Consider the following 18,803-nt stretch of genomic DNA (forward strand, 5'->3'; position numbering starts at 1 on the left):
GTCTGGGGTCACCCCAGGCCACACTGCAGGAGTCCCTGGGGACATGCATGCAGGGTGGTGGGGCTCTGTCCCCAAGATGGGGTGGCCCTGGCCACACAGGTCACCTCTCCCCACCCAGGATTGCAGCACAGCAGAACAGCTCCCGCGTCTCCCACAAGCAGTACTGCAGGGATATTTTTTTTTATTATTATTTCACTGTGAATTTCTCTTTTTTCTATTAAAACCCAAAACTGGCTGGAGAAGCACTTCCAGGGTTGGCACCTCGCTCCTGGGTACATCAGCCATCCTGTGGGGATGTGGGGCAGGAGCTGGACCCACAGACGCATCCCCAGCCATGGCGGGGACACATGGGGAGGGTGGGGAAGAGCACGGTGAGGGAGGATTCCTGGAACTGGTCCCAGGGCCTTTAGTTGGCATTAGCAAACACCCACAATTCCTGCCGACACATGGGGGGAGACAGGAGAGGGAAGGACCCGGACCAGCCAGATGCAGGCAGAACCTCCTTCCGTGTGCCTCCATGCATGGGGCTGGCTCAAACCTCCTCCAACTTCAGCAGCAGTGAGAGCTGGGCTAGAAATGGCTCCGGTGGTTGCAAGGATCAAGAAGGGGACCTCTCCTAAAGGAGGGGAGTGCCTTCCTGCCCCCTGCCCCCCCCGCACCTGGCAGGACCCCGCGGTGGAAGGGCAGCCGGGCCATGGCCCCCACCTGTGGCATGTCCTGCTCGAGGAGGTACCCAATCTTCAGGTCAGGCTTCAGTGCCCGGACTGCGGCCAGCTCCCGCAGCACTTCCTCGTTTAATCCAGATGTGGTCAGTCTTTAAATAGAAGAAGAAATGGAAAAAAGGTGTTAAAAAAAACCCTAAAAAACCCCAACCTGTGCTTTCCCGAGTGCTGGGATGCCGGTATCCCCCTCCCTGCCCTGCAGCATCCAACCCCGGGGTGCTGGTGCAGAGATGGTGGGTGGGGAAGGGGCACCTTACCCCAGGGCCCGCAGTGGGCAGGCGGGATGCCGGAGCTGCCGGCAGAGCTGCAGGACGCCATCGGCTCCCAACTCATTGTCACTCAGGTCCAGGCAGGCAAGGCCGGGGCTCTCCACCAGCCCAGCAGCCAGGGCTCGGCAGCAGGCACCCGTCAGCCGGCAGCTCCCCAACCTGTGGGAGCAAGACGAAGGAGGACGTGGGGTTTGAGGTGCTCCAGGTGGGAAGGAGGGAGCCCCAGCCACCCCTGCGGGCCCTTACCGCAGTGTCCGCAGCCGGCAGGAACGATGCCGGAGCCCCTCACACAGCAGCTGCACACCGGCATCATGCAGCCCCTCACTGAAGGATAAATCCAGCTCCTCCAGTTGCGGGCTTGTGCCCAGCACGGTGGCGAGGTCCTGGCAGCAGGCGCTGGTGAGGCGGGAGTACCACAGCCTGCCGGGGACACCGGGAAAGACCTTCAGAGCCAATCTGAGCACCCCGTCAAGTGCCACCCACCATGGTGACAGTCCCCACCCTGCTGCTTTCAAGCTTCTCGCCCTGGGAGAGGGAGACAGAGGGATGATGCCACCCCAGAGGGACTTTTTGTGGTGCCTCCCCACCCCGTGGGTTTGTGTGCCGGGGTCGCTCACCGCAGGACGTGCAGGCGGCAGCCAGGCTGCTGCAGCCCCCTGCAGAGCAGGCGCACACCGCCGTCGCCCAGCGTGCTGTCGCCCAGCTCCAGCCGGGCCAGGCTGGGGTGTTTGGCCACCAGCGCCGCCAGCTCCGCGCAGCAGCTCTCCGACAGCCCGCACCAGCGCAGCCTGCGGGGAGAGGCACAGAGAATGGGGTGGGGGGAGGCTCATCACACCTACCCCACAGCCAATCAGTATGGAGAGACCACACCCACCCACCCCACAGCCAATCAGCATTAAGGGCTGTAGGGTGGCTGGGTGTGGTCTAATTAGCATGGAGAAACTGCACTCATCCAACCATTGCAGGGCCAGTCAGCATAAAGGGACCACACCCACCCACCCATCATATGGCCAATCAGCATGGAGGGGCCACACCCACCCACAGCCAAAGGGGGCTCAGACCCACCCCCCAGCCGCTGGTGCTCCCCAGGAGCAGCGGGGCACTGCGGGGGGGTGACTGTGCCCCAGTACAGCCCCTGGGGCAGCACCCACCCACTCCACCCCCTGCTTTGGATGCCCCCACCTGCATCCCAGAGCCAGCCCGGGCTGGCCAGGCCTCGGCCAGCGCACCCACCACCCCATGCCAACAGCAGCACAGTGGCCACCATTTTGGCTCAGTGCCGAGCTCTCCTACCGGAGCGCCTGCAGGTTGGTGCCCGGGTGCTGCAGTGCCTGGCAGAGCAGGTGGATGGGGGAGTGCAGCTCCTCAGCGAGGGGACAGGGACATCCTTCGGCTCCTGCGGCACTGGAGCTGCAGGGAGACAGAGTCCCAGGGGGCACAGGCAGCCCTCGCTGGCACTGGGAGCTCCTGGCTTCAACACAAGCGCACAACACCCCAAGCAGAGCTTGCCACCAGTTCACGGGGATTCTCTACACAAGGGTCCTCCATGGCTTTGGAGATGCAAAGGATCATGAGTGTAACTGCTGCAGTCACCTGCTCTCAAGAAAAGCTTGCGGCACACTTAAAATTTCAGCAGCAGGGATCTTCCTTTTGCATGCGAGAAGGGGGATGTGAAACCGGAGCAACACCCGGGCGCGGCTGGGCCTGGTCAGGCTGTGGAAGTTGAGCCAAGATGTTCTATCTCTATCATTCCCACCACATGAAGCCGATGGAGGAGCCTGCATGATCTTTATTCTCCCACAAGAATAAGTAAAATCCTCTGCTGAGGAAATAAACCCTAAGGGAAAGGACAAGCTGGTGTTTGGGTGGAAGCACTGTAATGCCTTGAAAACCATCATTTGGGGTGGAGAAGGAGAAATCTTTGCAATTTTGGGTCACTAGAGCAGAGAGGGGCAGCACTTACCAAGGGACAGCTGTGGCCAGCTCCTCCTTGGGATCCTGCTGGTCGAAGGAGCATCCCCGGAGTGTGATGCAGCTCAGCCCAGCCCACTGCCTGATGCAGAAGGAAAGAGCCATTTGGTCATACAGTGTCAACTTGATGTCCTGTAAGTCTATGTCTGTGAAACGATCCAATGCACTTTGCACAAAGCTATTCTCGTTCATCTCAAACAAAAAGTGGAAAGTGTCCAACTCCGAAACCTTCAGCTCTTGGCTGGGACAGGAGCTGCTTCTGTGCATCCCCTGGAGCCACCTCAGCATGTCTTCCTTGGCTCGTGGTGAAATTCTACACCCAGTGATTTTGTCCATGTACTCTATTGATTTTTGGCTTACCAGACCAAACAGGAACCGCACTGTTAAGTTCAAATCCTTCCTGGAATTGCTATAGCTTTCCAACAACATATTTACGTCCTTCGTGAGAGCCCCTGAGTCACTGACAATTTCCTTACCGTCCTCCAGAACGTAAAACATCGCCGCAAAAAACTCCTGGAGGTGCAGGTGGGTGAAGCTGTAGACGTTCCCATGTTCTACACCTTTCTTTGATATCTTCTCGTTGAGGAAGAGGGGGAGAAGGTCTGGCTGGTCCAAGCCACAGTCCTTGATCTCCTTCTCCTCAAAGAAGACCTTGTGCTTCCAGATGCCATTGGCAGCCAAGGAACAAAGCTTGTGTAGGAACCGCTGGAGGTCCTGTGGGTTATCACTGCTTCTGCACTTCATTAACTGGGAGAGGTAAAACATGCTCATCCATGTGGTGGCTTTAGAGCACTCAATAAAGTTTTTCTTCTTGTAAAGCTCTTGTTTAAGGATGGTACAGACGGTCCAGCTCATGACAGGGATGACACACAAGCTGTAGAGGATCTTGTTGCCTCTGGCAAATCTGAAGGCCACATTGGCTTTATCATTGTTCTCAAAATACCTGTGGAAATATTCTTCCCTCATGGCTGCTGAAAATCCCAGTATTTCTGCATAATACTCACCATCCAGGCACTGTCCCAGGCTTTGAAGACCTGTTGGCCTTGTGGTGATGAGCAAGGAGGACTCGGGAAGAACAGTCTTCTTCAACAGGCTCATGAGGGTGGTTTCCAGTGGCTTCACTTCCATGGGGTCAGAGGTCAGCTCATCTTCGGGCCGAACCAAGGGAAATTCCAGTGCCTCAAAACCATCAAAAATGAACAGGATCTTCTGGTCATCCATGATCTTCTGAACTGGCATTCGGCTGTGAGGGCAGCACTTTGAAACCAGGTCTCCCATGCTGGCTTCCTTGGTAAAGGCAATGTCTTTACAGTCTATGCAGAAGATGTAGTCAAACTGTGTATAGACGGTCTCTTCCGCCCACTCCACCATCACCTTCCTGACCATCATTGTTTTCCCCATCCCCGGGGCGCCTACCAGCACCACGACCTGTGGCGTTTGCCCATCTTCATCGGGTTTAAACAGCGTCTGGGCAGTGACAGTGATGGTGGCTGGTCCGTTGCTGGTGTTGGCACATCCACGGCCTGCACCCACAGCTTCACGCTCGCCTCCACGATCGCTCCGAGGCTTCCTGGCAATGGTCAGGGCGGTATAGCGGCTGCTGACAGAGAGATTCTGCCCAAGACAGGAGTTCACTTCTTTGTACCAGAGGAACGCCTGGACCACATGTTCTCTGTATTTCCGCTTGTACTCTGTGACGGCAAGAAGCAGAGTCAGTCCCAAGCACAGCTGGATTTCTGAGGGGCCCCTAACCAGCCCAACCACACTACCGACACACCAATGGGACACTTGTTTCAACACTCAGGGCTTTTCTAAATCTGGCTGAGGCAGTAAGGACATTATCTGTGAGAATTTAGGGCCCCTGGTCAGTTCGGGGGGGGTCCTTCCCCTCTCTTGGGTCCCCCCATCATCCTGATCCATCAATTCCTGTTTTAACTTCATCCACCCTGGGAGCAAATGCAACTGCTTGGGGCCACCTGCAGCCTCCATCCCCTTCTGCTCATGTCCCTGGGGCCAAAGGCACCATAACGGGGATGCCTCCGGCTTCAAAGCATTACCAAATGTGAGCTCTGCAGAGAAGTCCTTAATCCCCAGCCTGGGAGGAAAGGATCTGCCCAGCGGGCTGCCAGGCAGTGCTGAGAGCTGAAGGCTCTTCTCCAGGTAAAGAGGGAGCCCGGGAGTAAGTGGGGACAGCAAGAGGAGAGGTCGCTTACAGCCCCCATACTAACAGGGTCACAGAGGGACATCTTTGTGTTTCCAGGCTTCCTGGGAAGCCAAAACCTGCTTTTACCAACTTCTACCTGTCTCCAGAATCTCTCAAGGGAAAAAGAGACTAAGAAAAGCAAAATGTACACTGGCTCCCTACCTTTCACTTTCTCATCCAGGAGTTTCTCAGCGAGGTCTCTCTGGTTCATCTCTTCAAACAACCCAATCACTATGTCCATCATGGCATCTTCGCTGTAGTTCTTGCCCATGCAGCTGACAAGCGCACACGGATGGGTGGCCTTTGCCAGTGAATCCTTGGGGATATTCCATACTCCTTCTACGTGAACCTCCAATAACTTGGTCTTAAATTCCTGAAAGTCTTTAAGTGTGAGACCTTGCAGTGCTTGTAAGAGGACGGCTAGTGCACGCTCTTCCCCTGCCATCAAGGGATGTCACCTGAAAATATCCACGGTTAGAAATTACGGCTACACTACAGCAGATGTTTTGGAGCTCAGCACCAAGTTGGTCCTGTACAGCCCTGTTCTTTCTGCGCTGAAAAGGCTGGGGATGAGTCACTCCAGCGTGGCAAGGTCACAAGGGCTGCAGGCGCTGCAGATTCTGTCACTGTGGGCATGTCCCCCTGGAGACAGGAGAGAGAAAAACACCCCAAAAAGCATCCTGGGGGGGTTGTATCTGACTGGGGAGCTGCAGCCCCTCGGGGCAGTCACCCCAGAGAAAAGCCTGGTCCTTCCCCACATCCCCACCTGTGCTGTCCCTCGGTGCGGTGTGGCCGGCCATGCCCCGATGCCCTCACCATGCTGCCAGGTGGCGGGATGGCCGGGCTCTGATGGAAGGGTTCGGGTGCTGCCTGAAAACCCCATCCTGCATACAGGCAGGGTTCGGGTTCTGCCTTAAATCCCCGTCCTGCATACAGGCAGGGTTCTGCTTTTTAACAGCAGCCTGACATCCGGCACACCCTTATTGCTTCCCTGCCACGGGGCTACTTGCCAGCTGGCCACACAAAACCACCTCAATGGGCAATTTAATACCTGAAGGACTCCTGGCAATAAGCCTACAAGGAAGATGCTGTTTTGGGGAAGAAGAAGGGGCTTTAGGGAAGCACACCGATGCTTGCAGACACAGCAGTCCCTCTCCTGACTCTCACCTCCCTGGTGCTGGCAGTTACCCTTCTCCTCACAACAAGTCATGAGTTTGACTGAAAAACCACCGAGCCCCTGAATTTCTAACCCTTACAGAATAACCGCGTTGCTTGGGGTCCCCAACCTTTTACTGGTAAGAAAAGTCACGGAACCTTTTCCTCCTCCCTCTTCGAGACTCCTCATTTCTGATATTACTCTCCTCCTCCTCAGTTCAAGTCTTCTGTGTCTTTAGGAGAAAAGTACCATCCTGCAGCTCTCTTTGAGCAGATCCGGCTGGAATTAGTTTCCTGTAAATTCAGGAAATCAGAGGGAAGCTGCAGTTTCCTGCAGGGATTACTGCCTGCTGCAGCTTTCACCCTGGAGCGAGGGGGACATCCAAGGGAACCCCATCACAGGCAACGTGAAGCTAAATTTAGATGCTTGCAAAAGCAGAGTAGGATAGAGAAATTAAAAATAGCTGCAGGAAATTGAGAATTAGACTGGGACCTGTCAGAGGATTATTGGGGTGAAATGTATGAAAGGGAAAGGAAAAAGGAGCTGGGAACAGCAGTCGCTGTCCCAGTGTAACAGCTATCCCAGAGCCTGTGGGACTGCAAAAATAAAGCGCAGTTGTGGACTGAGCGTGGCATTTCCAGAAATGTTTCAAGCTTTGGATGGAATAAAAATGAAATAGCTCAGTGCTTAGAGCTTGTGCTACACCAGCTTTTGCTCCAACATGTACTAAGGGACCAGTATATGCCCTTCTTGATTGAGCATGTTGTTAGATTGCTCAGCAGATAGGTAAGAAACCAGCAGCATAAAAAGGGATCCAGAAACTGGGAGAAGATGGAGAAGATTTTCCTGAATCAATACAGAATTGCTAAGCTTTCCATCCCACCTGTCCTTTGCTGGTGAGGCACAAGGCAGCTCTGGCGATGGATCACTGGAATTTGGTGCCCAAATGCAGGGAAGCCTCCCTGGGCTCACCTGGTAGCAATCAAATGGAGTGGTGCTAGTAATTATGGTCTGGGTTCAGGAGAAAATGGGAAAATTTAACATGGGCCAAGCAGCACCTGTAGCTTTCAGTAGTGAGGGGCGTAGACACCAGAGCAGAGGAGTAGGGAATATTTGGGAAATGGTGGTGGCAGGGGTAGTGCATCAGGATAAAAATGGATCAAAGGTGTTAAGGGCTCTGGAGACCATTAAAGGATTTACGAGGAGATATGACAAAATGGGATGGGAAGGAAAGATGGGACTTGCTGGAAGGAGTGATGCTGCAGCTGAGAGGAGCCGTGGCAGGACATGGTGATGCTCTTGCGCCTCTGCCACCCCCTAGGTGACCAAAGTCATCCTTAAGGAGATTGGCTTCGACCCAGCACTGCCTGCACAAATAGAAGTCTGTGTGCCAAACACATGGGGGCCCTGGGGGCTGCCTGGGGCTGTACCCAGGAGATCTGAAGGTACCAGCAGGCTTTTGACACAGCAATGAAGATCCCTTTACTTTAGAAAGCGATTGGAGGATGGACTGTGGGCTCTTATTAGATTATTATGGTGAGATTTTTGTGTCTGTAATACAGAAACCAGACAAAGGTGGTTATAAAGGGTGAAATGACAGATAGAAGCTTTGATGGAGGCAGATAAAGAATGATGGCAAGAACCACCCCAGGAGGTTGGTAGAAAACCCCACTGTGTAAAACCCATTGCACCAGCTGAACTAGTGGGACTTCCCAGTCCCCCGTACAAATACTCATATCCTAATGAAGCTGAGACTGCTCTGAGTGAAATCATTAAGGGTTATTTTAAACAAAGCCTTTCTGAGAAATTACAAACCCTTATAATTTTCTACTGCAGCCTGTTAGAAAGGCTGATGGAAAACCCTGGCAAATGCCAGTGGAGTACTGCCAAATAAATGCATTCCCCATGAGAACAGCTCGTAGTTTAGCAGACATGCCAGTGATTATTGCTAAGTTACCAGAAAACAAGTGGTTCCTGACATAGATCCAACCATTTCTTTGCCTTCCTGTTTACTGAAGAATTTGTTTTCAGATTTGCTTTTGCACTTGGAGAAAAGGAATAAACCCTTGCCCAGGTACTGCAGAGCTTCACAACACACCTGTGGGCACAGGCTCATGTCAGAAACCTGTTCAAACTATTGTCTCCAGGGGATAAAGAAAAAACATCTTGTGTGGATGATACTCCAGCGACTGGAGCTACTGAAGAGGCGAGAGGTGTCCAAGTTTTAAAATTAGTGAGATCAAACAGGTTTTGCAGTCAATTTGAAGTAGGCACCATTAGTGCAAGCTGAGGATAACTACTGGGAATTACAATTGGCAAGTCAGGAAGACCAATAGGTACAAGTGTGGTTAAAGCTTTGCATGGAAGAAAGGGGTTTTTTGTGGCCCATCCCAGCTGAGAACACTGTTAGAAGGATTTAATTTCTGACAGCAGCACATCCGTAACTGTGCTGGTATCTGCAGACTGTTGTGGGAATCATTGATTAAGACTCCAGAGTGGAAGTGGACTCAGGACATGATGATGCCCTAACTCAAGTGGAAAAAAGCTGCTCTAAAAGCCCCAGCACTAAAATGCCCAGCACAAGGAGAACACCTTTCAACAGGAATTTCAGTTCGAAGAGAGCAGAAAAGCACAGTGGGTACCAGCAGCATGTGAACTGTGTCTCCTTCAGGGGCTGGACACAAAAACTCCACAGCAGCCTGGGCTGGGCTGGTCTTTAGGGCTTCCACCCTCACAGTCCCACCTACTCACACCCCTCTCAGGTTTTAGGGAAATTCAGCAGCAGAGTATCATCTACATGAATCCCACCAGGCACTGATGTTAATGGATAGGAAGGTGCTGTACAAACCTTACAAGGAGCAGATTATCTTGCTCCTGCTCTAACCCAACAAGGTGCAGACTGCACTGTTGAGAACAAACTCAATTGTAATTATTGGGTCTGGGAGCAGGGGTTCTTTTTAAAGAACCTAGCAATAAACCAAAGGTACAGTTCATCGATGAGAGCACCAGATAGAAGCAAGCTAAAAATAGTCCTCTGCTGCTATTAATAGAGCAGAAGAGCAAGTAGTGGGGAAACCGTTAAAAAAAAAAAAATCACTCCAAATAGAGTACAGGCTATTATAGACATTACTAAGAGACAAACTCTCCAAGCGGAACCCATTGCATGTCTTTGTGGATAGTGATTATGTTAATAAAGAAATAAAATACTGGTGGTATGACTGGAGAAAGGGGGATAGGAAGCATGATGGAGAATAAAGAAAATGAGAATTTTCTTACAAGCTCAGAAAGACAGTGGGAAGAAAATATATGTAATGTGTGTTAAAGTACATGGGAAGCCTGAAAACAATACTGTGAAACTGTTTAATAAGCCAGATCATCAACCAGCTGAGTTCAACTGCTGCAGTCTCAAGCCACGGGAAGGTCTGCAGCATCCTTGCTGAGCTCGTGAAGACAACCCACTACTTGTGGATGACCAGCAGAGGTGGAGAACAGCTATCTGCAGGGCAGACGCTGGGTATTGAGGCAACTCCCCACACCTCAGCTGCCAGATTTTGCCCATCTGGAGCTGTATTTTTTTCACTTTAACCAGAGTAGCCAGTAATTCCTGCAATAGGATTTTTCATGATTAAATATCTAACCTATGGCCTGTTGTGGTCTTGTTTAGCTTGGTCTGACAACTTAAAGTAATAAAATAACTTGGGATCCAAGAATAAAAACTGTTACAGCTCTCAAGGGAGCCTGGAGAGTTACAGCTCTTGAGATCTGGATCCATCCAGGCTGGGGACTCACAGTTAAAGCACTGCAAAAATGCCCCAAAATTATAATAACCTAATGACCTTGGTGGGTTTATTTGCCTATAGGATCAGCCTTGCGGGACAACAATTAGCAGAGAAGCAGCTAGACATGATGAGAGACACTGAATCCTACAACAGCATGTAAATATAGGAGGAATTTGCAAAGGGGCTAGGAGAAGAAATCAAAAAAGAAGAAAAAAAAAGTGTTTGGAACAGATGGCAAATTAAACCCTAGCAGTATTTGATGAGATAAAGTCTGAAATATTAAAATATATATATATAAATTATATAAATATATCAAGTATAATCTTGCTGATGCTAAAGGCAGTTTACCTAACTGGAAGTTATATGGGGAGATGAAAATATGCCATCACTGTCAGGTTATGGCACTTTTTAAAGGATGAAGTCTTATAGAAATACTGTTCTGTACCTCTCAATACACCCTGCCATACAGTTAATTACACTTACATTTTTGCAAAATCATATTAATAATAATTGCAATATACTATAGAGCTAGAATGCTTATAAGTAAATATTATTATTGGAGAGCTCACTAATTATGTGAACTGTGAGTGAAAGTTAACAATACCATAAATAAATTTAGCATTGCCAGGAGGAGAGCATCAGAAAAGGCTCTGCTGGGTGAGGCTGGGGATCAGGCTGCGGAGTCTGCACTGGGTGGGCAGGGCTGGAACAGGGTGGGGGGATGCTCCAGAACTAGGGTGCACCTGGGGACTCATCAGGAGATGGAACCAGAGACAGGCTGAGGAAAAAAAACACAGCACAGGCTCAAGGTCCATGCAGAAGACAGGACCAGGAACAAGGCTACAATGCAGAGCTAAGATTGTTCCTAGAGTTCAGTCTAGAGAAGGGCTACCTACAGCAAGAGGATAAGGCGAGTGTGTGCCCAGAGCTGAGCTTACACATTACCAGGGGCCCTCAGAAGTGGGTGGGGAGGCTCCAGGTGAGGCTGGTTAGGGCTTTGAGGCTATTAATAGCCCCTCAGGCTTGTATTTTCTCTGTAAGGACTTTCTGTGCAGGCTATTAAGCTGGGCAGTGCTTCAGTTTGCTGCAGTAACTGTGAACCCACCTTGGCTGCTGTAGCAAGCCACTTCACCACAAGAAATGCCCTTTATCCTGCTTCCCTGGAAGTGCAGAGATAAGGAGAAATGGCTGCTACCCAAATGGCCTCAGGTTTTTGCTGCTGTGTAGCCTTTTCCTCCCTCTGCAGCCACGGGTGGGTTGGAACTGGGGCTTTAGGAAAGGAGAGAGCCTCTCTTGGGTGTTTCTGATGCCCGGGGATGAAATGAGTGTGAGCCTGTTCTGTGATTTTTCTCTTTTGCTTTTCATGCTCCAATTCATGAACAGGGTACCCGCGTGTTGGGTGGGAGGGGGTAAACCTGTGCTGAGGAGGAAATGGGAACTGAGGAGTTGGGATTGAGGCACAAGACAATTTTGCAGCTGAGGCTGCTGACTGCCTCCAGGTTGTGTGGGGCTGGCCTTTCAACCAGGCAGGATGGAAAAGAAAATGCTTTTGGGAGATATGTCTAGCAAAGCTGCTTTAGAGGGATGCTGAGAAAGGAGGGAAGGATGTTTTAAGGAACACTGGGAGTTTACGAAGGGGGGGAAAAATAGATTCCTTACTGCCAACATCTTGTTAGCCGATTGCAGATGGTGCAGTTACTGTGGTGAGGTTTGTGGGGTCCCTGCTGGGTGGCTCCTGCTGCAAGGGAATAGGACATTGAGGCAAGGAGCAGGGCAGAGCTACTGAGGAGGTGGTTAAACCCAAACAATGGCCATTTAGGGTTTCACAGACCCCAGAATGAGCCTGGCTCTGTGGCACCGCGGGCTGAGCTATATCCATCAAGCCCAATTTCCCTGCTCAGAGCCTGCCATTGTCCTGTCCCTCTGGCTTGCAGGACATCGAGTAAGTCTGGGAATAAATGTTTTTCTCTGAAAGCACAGGGCACATCATGTTCTTTCCTAAGGATGATGTTCCCCCTGAGCAGGACTTGCATGGGGCTTGCCAGGAGCCAGGGCTGCTCTTAGCCCTGCTAACTCATTCTGGGGTATGCTGAGAGGGAGGAAGGAAAACCAGCAGCACAGTTTCTAAAGGTTTTCCTCTCCATCTGACCTTGCAGAAGCTGTTTTCACCTTGCTGTGTCTTGATCTGAATTGCTGCTCGCTGTGCCTGTGCTGGCGCTCGGCTCTCCCAGGCTGTGTTACGGGTGATGTGACCCACTTGCAGCAGGGAACCTTCCTGTGCTCGGTGCCAGGGGATTTCTGGGTGCTGACATGCTCTGGGGCTGCTTTCTTGGCTTCTCCTTCTGTCTGCAATGGGAGGGGGTGAGGTTATTGGTTTTAAAGCTCCTTTCCTTTGCTTCCCTTTTTTTATGTTGCTAAAAATATTATTAAAATTCAAAATCTGAGGTATACAATACAGATTCAAAAAGTCTAAGGCATATAAATACATCATGTGGGGCTGTTTATCTCTGAAGCAGAGGCAGAATGTGTGAATGCAAGGAAATTGCAGCTGGAACCCCCTGGCCTCAGCTCATCCAGGCTCTGGGGACTGGAGCTTGTAATTTCTGCTTGCAGGAGGCTCCATTCCTCCTTCTGCTGCGCTGAGGGGATGCGCAGAGGCCGAGGATATTTCTGCTTGATGTAGAAGTGACAAAAAGGTTTTAAGACTTTTGTGTGCAGCTCCTGGGAGCAGCAGTCTGGGTGTGTCTCCTGCATTAAATCACAGATTTTTTCATGAGCTTTGGAGAAACTTTGCCCCTCTATGCTGCTGTCAATAGATCAGCAGATTTGGGAGCCATTAGAAAGGGGAAGCAGCTGCTTGCAGCCACTGAATGGTCTTGGCTGTGCCTGGCACAAGTCCCTAAAAGAGTGGGGAGGGCTGGCAGTGCTGAGTGTGTGACCAGACAGGCAGCAGAGGGGACATCAGCATCAGCCACAGCTAATCCTGTCTGTGCCAGCTTGTCTGAGCTGCTGGAGCTGAGGACTACAACAAGATAACCTTGCTCATCCCTGCTCCACGGGGGTGTTGGTAGCTGCATCCAAAACCAGCCCCTGGAAGCATGACCTTTCCTGGGAGATTTGGATTCCCGCATCCAGCCCACATGTTTTCGGCAGTTTCCTTCAAAACAGGCAGTATTGATTTTATTTTATAGGGGGACTTAAGCAGCCTGAGTATTTTTAAGCATATTGGCATAGGTGAGATGCACACCAGCTTGGCTCTTACAGGCAGCTTGGCAGAGCCAGGGAGGGTTGGGGAAGAAAATACTGATTTTTCTCTGGAGTTTCTGCTCTACTGCACAAAGTATGTTGGTGGCTGAGCTGTTGCGTGGCTGCTGTTTATGGGAGGGAAGAAAACACAGTGGCCACAGAAATAAAGTGAATTATTCTCCAAGTGGTTAAGCTGAAAAAGTTGGTTTCTCATGGATTTTGGAGTATAATCTCCTTAAGATGTTTACACTCTCTAAAAAGTGCATGAAGCTGGTCAGTGTGTGCCAGGTAACTGTATGGAGGAAAACAGGCAAGCATCACATAGCTCTTATTTCCTAAGAAAATTGGGCTAAAAGAGCTCTAGACAGTCCTAGGACCTGGCTGCAGTTTGGGGTATGAGCAAGATTTGTCCTGAGTGGTGTGAATTTGCTATCTGGGCCTGGCTGGAGGAGGCGAGGCTGTGACAGAGGGCTGTTTGCTTTTAACTGATGTGCTGAGAAGCACCAGTGCAGCTGAGGAGGAGGCTGTGTGTCTGGCACAGCCTGGCTGGATGTCTGACAATGCTCCGCAGCGGGACCTGGGCTGCGTGCCCAGCTCTGAGCCAGCCTTGGGCTGCCCCCAGTCCCTCACAGACCTTGCAGGACTTGTATGAGGGGTGTCAGACCCCGGCCTGCTGGGACAAGGAAGGCTCTGGGGAGAAGGGAAAAAGAGCTGACACAAAACTACCTCAAGGTGCAGCATTTTAGCTTTTTTGCTCTACTGTGCAGAGCTTCTCCTTGGCAAGACAGACTGCAGCCCCCTGACTCACTGCTGGGGGACTGTTACACCCAGAAATCCCCTATCCTTGTGGGGGGAGCCCCACACTCCTTTTTTTCTCTTGTCTACAATTTAATCAGGTTGACCCCCTCCCCAGTATGTTCCCCCCCATTTTGTGGCTATATTCACTGTAATCACTGCAAACCCAGGGAGGATTCAGAGAGGCGAGTGAGCTAAAGCAGAGAGGGGTTCAGTGCTGCAGGGACAGCCCTGCCCAGCCTCAAGTAACTGGGGACATGGAGATGCAGCTGGCCTGCCTTAACTGTCCTGCCAGCCCCCACTTGGCATCCTGTCCCAACCCTTCCTTCCGGATTGGAGCGCTGGCTCCCCCCCTCCCCCGCTCTCCATCTTCATGCAGTCTGCAGAGGTGCATTGTGGGAAACTCCCAAGTTTCCCCCCCCCCAACCATCCTCCCTCCCTCCTCTCTGCGCAAGAGCCAGCTCCCAAGGTGTGACTCGTGCAGTCGGCCAGAGGACAGAAGGTAAGGGCTGACGCTTTCCTCCGTGCAGGCCGGCACCTGGGGGGGCTTGGGGCAGAGCTGCCGGGGGTCCCCAGCCGTCGGTGGAGAGACGGGCAGCGTTTCTATTCGGGGTGACGTAGTGAGAGATGCAGATCTACCTGGTCAAGGTGAGTGTCCGCCGCCTTGCAGCTGCCTGGGATGGAGGCCGGGGGCTGCCATGCCAGCCGGCTCGGGAGTGTGTCCCCACGCAGCTCTCCCTGTTAATAGACAATAATGCTTTTTTTAACCCATAACAATAATCACAGTGAGGATGGCTGCCCCTGAGCAGCTCCCTTCTCACCCCAGCTCTCCTCGTCTGCTCCCTGAAGGTCAGGCAGCCAGAAAAGGCAGTTCCGCAAACGCAAGTGCGTGGGAGCCAGCCTGCTGCCTGCCTGCTGCCTCCACGTACCTGCGATCTCTTCCGCAAAGATCTCCTGCGCTGCTTTTGCGGGATGTGCTCTGCTTGCCTGCTCCGAGCTGGGCTGGCCCCTGCCAACAGCCACCCGGGCTTCAGTGAGGGGAAGGGAGAAGCCCTGGGCTGGAGACGGGGGTTTGATGCCGCAGGAGGGCTCTGAGGATGGGGGAGTGGAGCCGGCCATGTGCCGGAAACGGGGCAGCTGGGAGGGAGGAAGGGAGGCAGCATTCCCAGCTAAAACCGTCCAGCCTTGGCAGGAAAGCCTGTACACCTCCCTGAAAGGTTCTGATCGGGTTTCCAGCTGTGTTTTCTCTCCCATCTGCATGGGTGGTGGGATTTGTTTGGCCTTCGCTCTGCTTGTGTGGGTTTAATGACTGTTTAATCGCTGTCAATCCTGAGGCAGGCAGCAAGCCTGGCTAGGAACAGCCAGCAGCCCTGGTGCTCAGTCTTCACCTTTCCCAAGGAAGGAGCTGGGGGTTTTCTGCTAGGTGGGGGGGCTTTGATATCAAAGGGGTATCCTTTGATATGACCCCTGGCTTGTGCTGGAACAAAGCTCGCAAAGGGAAATCTGCCCAGAAAACACCAAAATGGAGAGAGATGACAGGCAACAGTGTCTATTTTAAGCTAGGGGAGAAGATAACACCAAATGAGCAGGAGGGAGGGGGACACCAGCCCAGGGCTCCTGTTTCAAGGTGTGTGCTTTCAGGGGTGAAATGCATGGGGGGGGAAACAGGGGGTGTTTTGGGATTTTCAGTCTGATGCCCCTGCCTCTCTGCGCATCTGTGTGCATCCATGACCTGTATGTTTGCAGAGACCTGTTGATCTGGTCCCTGCTCCTGCTTCGTTCTCTGTGATCATCTGGTAGCTTCTGGTGGGTTGGAGGTGGGAAGGAAGAGGATTTTTATTCTTGAATCAAGGTGAGCCTGGTAAAACTTTGGCATTGGGGTAAAAGGAGGAAGCCCTCCCCGTCGCAGTCCCGTTTTCCTGGGTGGGGCTTGGGCAGGATGCTGTCAGGAGAGGGAGGATGGACTATGCTGGATTGAGCTCGCTGTTCCATCTCAGGACTGACCTCCAAAAGTCTGACCTTCACAGGTTTGACCTTCAGCATTTTTCATCTTTCCTTTCTCAGCCACGGTGCTCAGCACCAGCCTCTAACCCCGTGATATTGTGGCAGGATGGGGAAAGAAAATCCAGAATTTCCCTAAATGCGGATGTTCCTCCCTCTGCATCCATCCTCTCTGCATCCATCCCCTCTGCTGGCAAGCTGCCAGGAACGGGGGGGTGGGGGCTGGTGAGCACCCTGGCATGCTCTCCCCATCCTTGGTCAGGCGTGGGGGCAGGCGGAGGGGATGGAGGGGAGGAATAGAACTCTCTGAGCAAGCTTTTCTGTGGCATCCTTCCCCGGATCCTTCCCAGCTTCCTGCAGGGAGGGAGGGATTGAGCACTCTGGTTTTGCCGCACAAGGTAAGCGATGGGCTTTACCCCAGAACATGCCCGGAGCCTCCTGGAAGGTCACTGCCTCGTGCCGAATTGGCCCCTCGTCTGCCTGCAGTGTCTTCTTACATTTCAGCTGCAAAGCAACAGTTTTCAGGCTGACGCCTGCAGATCTGTGGGCTGTCAGATTCGGAACCTGGCTCTGCACATGCAGAATTGCCTCTGTAATCTTTTTGCTGGCCACAGCTGAGCCACACAGGAGAGTGATGCTGTGAGAGCCTGGTGCAGTCCTGCTTTGGTCAGAAGGGATGGGTTAGTCAGGATGCCTGTAAGCTGTTAAATTTGCTGCTGCTTAGTGCAGTGGTTGGGTCTATTTTACTGTGCCAGAGCTGACACCCTCTCATCTTTTTTTGCTTGTGGCTATTGCATTTGAGAGATCCAGGACCTACTGATTGTGGGAAGGGGGCTTAAAAGCATTAATCTGTTACAAAGGACATCAGCTGCCTGCATCTGGGTACCAGCTTCTGGCTTCTTGGGGAGCAGCACCCCAAACTGGAAGCATTTATCCTCTTGGCTAAGGCAGTTAGTTTCCCAAGTGCTGGTGGGCTCAGTATAAAGAGCAGGGCTGTGGTGGAGTGAGTTCACCTTTCTCCAAGAGGCAGAGAGGACATCTGAAACACGTGCTGATCCTGCCACAGCATTATTCCTGAGGTGACATTGCAGACCCAACACTGAGCAGAGAACTGAGGCCTGCCCCACAGCCCCAGCCTGGGTGTTAGGATGGATGTTGTGGGGAATTGCTTATATAGTCCCTGGGGAGAACTGAGATTTTGGGGGTGGCAGTAACCTCCCTCCAGGAGCGAGCAGCTCTCTGGGAGAATGGCTGAGCAGAGCCAGAAGTGGTGCAGACCTGCAGGTGATGGAGGAGGGGGTGCCACTGATGCTGAGCTATGAAGCTGTGGTTGGAAGAGTGATAATTTTCAGTAGCAAGGCTGCAACAGGAGGCTGCTGGGCCAACTTCTGCTGGGGCTTTTGGGGCTCTGGTGTCCTGCCTTCTGATCTCACAGAGGTGCCAGCCTGTCCCCACGAAGGGATGTGCCACTTTTTGGTGCAGCAGCTTGTCCCCAGTGCCACAGAGCTGCTGGCATTGAATTGCTGGCTCTGGGAGGGCTGAAAAAGCAGTATAAAGAAACAAAATGAGTGTGTTTGCAAAATGCTGAGTGTGGCAAAAGTCAAGACATGAGGAGGTGCTGAGGGTGGGATGCAGGGGTGGCACAGCAGTCTGGAACACAGGATGCACCCCGATGTCTGCCCATGCCTGCCTGCCAGACGTCACACTTGTGGGTTAAGGCTCCATGGTTCCTATTGCTGGCGGTGCATCTTTCATTGTGTCTCCAGAATTGCTCCCTGTTGAAACTACTCCAGTGCTTCAGTCCAGTGTCTTGCCAAATAGCTGTCATGGAAAAAAAGTCATTGTGGCTGAAAATCCTTTCCTTTGTTCCCCTAAATTTCTGTTTTGGGGTGAGTGATGCTCAGCCCTGTCAGGGAGAGATTTAAGATCTAATACCTTATGATTTTTGAAGGGTAAAAGCTACAGTCTTGTTCCAGTACAAAAAATTGAACTATAAAGCAGAAAACCAACACTTGATTCTGAGGGGGGCTCAAACACAGGATTAAAGCTAGGACAGCACAGCAAAGTGAGGTTCTCTAAAATTTAGTTATGACAGACGCCCTTAGGCAGCTCGTGCACTGTCCTATGACCCTGAGAAGCTAGACTTTGCAGCAGAAGGGTATTTCCAGCAAAATCTCAGCAAAGTATGTTCAGATTCTCTCTAATTCTAGAAATAGCTTTGCTGTAAACTGTGGCTGAGAGTGCAGCTGATCCAGCTGCATCACGAGGGCTGGTGGCACTTGGGTGACCAGGCAGGTTCTATGGCCTTGCCAGGTGTGACTTCTGCTGACAGCAGGTCGGGTCCACATGAGTGTAACTTGGTACCCAACCCCATGGACGTCAGTCAGAGCATGTGGTTGGTCCCAGTGGAGAGTTTGAAACAATCTTCTATTTCCTGAGGCTGTTTTGATAACACTTTCCTGATTTCTGCCGTGTTTTGGGGCAGCTGTGAGCCGAGGCATGAGAAGGGGGTTTGTGTTGGTTTTGTGTCTGTGCCAGCACAGGGTGCCAGGCAGCGCGGAGTGCGAGTGATGAGTAACCCCTTTGGGACTGTGTGGTGAATACTCTGATGGAGGAGGGAAGGAGTGGGCTTAGTTGGGGTTTTTTTGGTAGCAGCTTGTA

The 18,803-nt window shown here is 51.9% G+C and overlaps 2 protein-coding genes across 13 annotated transcripts in view; one reads left to right on the plus strand and one right to left on the minus strand.

The window, feature by feature from the left end:
- On the minus strand, window positions 1-15,649 carry LOC113481008 (NACHT, LRR and PYD domains-containing protein 12-like). Of its 9 annotated transcripts, none has more exons than XM_026850242.1 (11): window positions 15,071-15,649; window positions 14,781-14,879; window positions 12,270-12,446; window positions 6,452-6,614; window positions 5,328-5,623; window positions 2,955-4,653; window positions 2,285-2,401; window positions 1,609-1,779; window positions 1,238-1,411; window positions 980-1,150; window positions 571-814 (listed from the first exon to the last, which is right to left on the minus strand). In XM_026850242.1, exons 5-11 carry the CDS (start codon window positions 5,608-5,610, stop codon window positions 571-573), a joined length of 2,859 nt encoding a protein of 952 aa, XP_026706043.1. In that variant the 5' UTR covers window positions 5,611-5,623; window positions 6,452-6,614; window positions 12,270-12,446; window positions 14,781-14,879; window positions 15,071-15,649. The 9 variants fall into 9 exon arrangements, with proteins under 9 accessions (XP_026706044.1, XP_026706043.1, XP_026706041.1 ...); XM_026850240.1 differs by having other exon boundaries at window positions 6,452-9,925; XM_026850239.1 differs by having other exon boundaries at window positions 6,480-6,614; window positions 12,250-12,446.
- Window positions 14,541-18,803, plus strand: part of CEND1 (cell cycle exit and neuronal differentiation 1) — a 22,179-nt gene continuing 17,916 nt past the window's right edge. Inside the window, exon 1 of one of the 4 annotated variants that reach the window (XM_026850315.1) lies at window positions 14,541-14,643. The gene's annotated coding sequence lies outside the window, so the exon portion shown is untranslated. The other 3 variants (XM_026850314.1, XM_026850317.1, XM_026850316.1) reach the window with 3 other exon arrangements.

Source organism: Athene cunicularia, assembly GCF_003259725.1.
Source record: "Athene cunicularia isolate RWA chromosome 5 unlocalized genomic scaffold, athCun1 chr5_part2, whole genome shotgun sequence".
Lineage (NCBI taxonomy): Eukaryota > Metazoa > Chordata > Aves > Strigiformes > Strigidae > Athene > Athene cunicularia.

What these genes read in the sequence shown, in the direction of transcription:
- LOC113481008 (XM_026850243.1), bottom strand. Translation starts at nt 5,610, where the DNA reads ATGGCAGGGGAAGAGCGTGCACTAGCCGTCCTCTTACAAGCACTGCAA. An exon ending in ACCAACCTGCAGGCGCTCCG is followed by an intron (nt 1,780 to 2,284) that starts GTAGGAGAGCTC and finishes CTCTCCCCGCAG; the next exon opens with GCTGCGCTGGTGCGGGCTGT. An exon ending in TGCCGGCTGCGGACACTGCG is followed by an intron (nt 1,151 to 1,237) that starts GTAAGGGCCCGC and finishes TTGCTCCCACAG; the next exon opens with GTTGGGGAGCTGCCGGCTGA.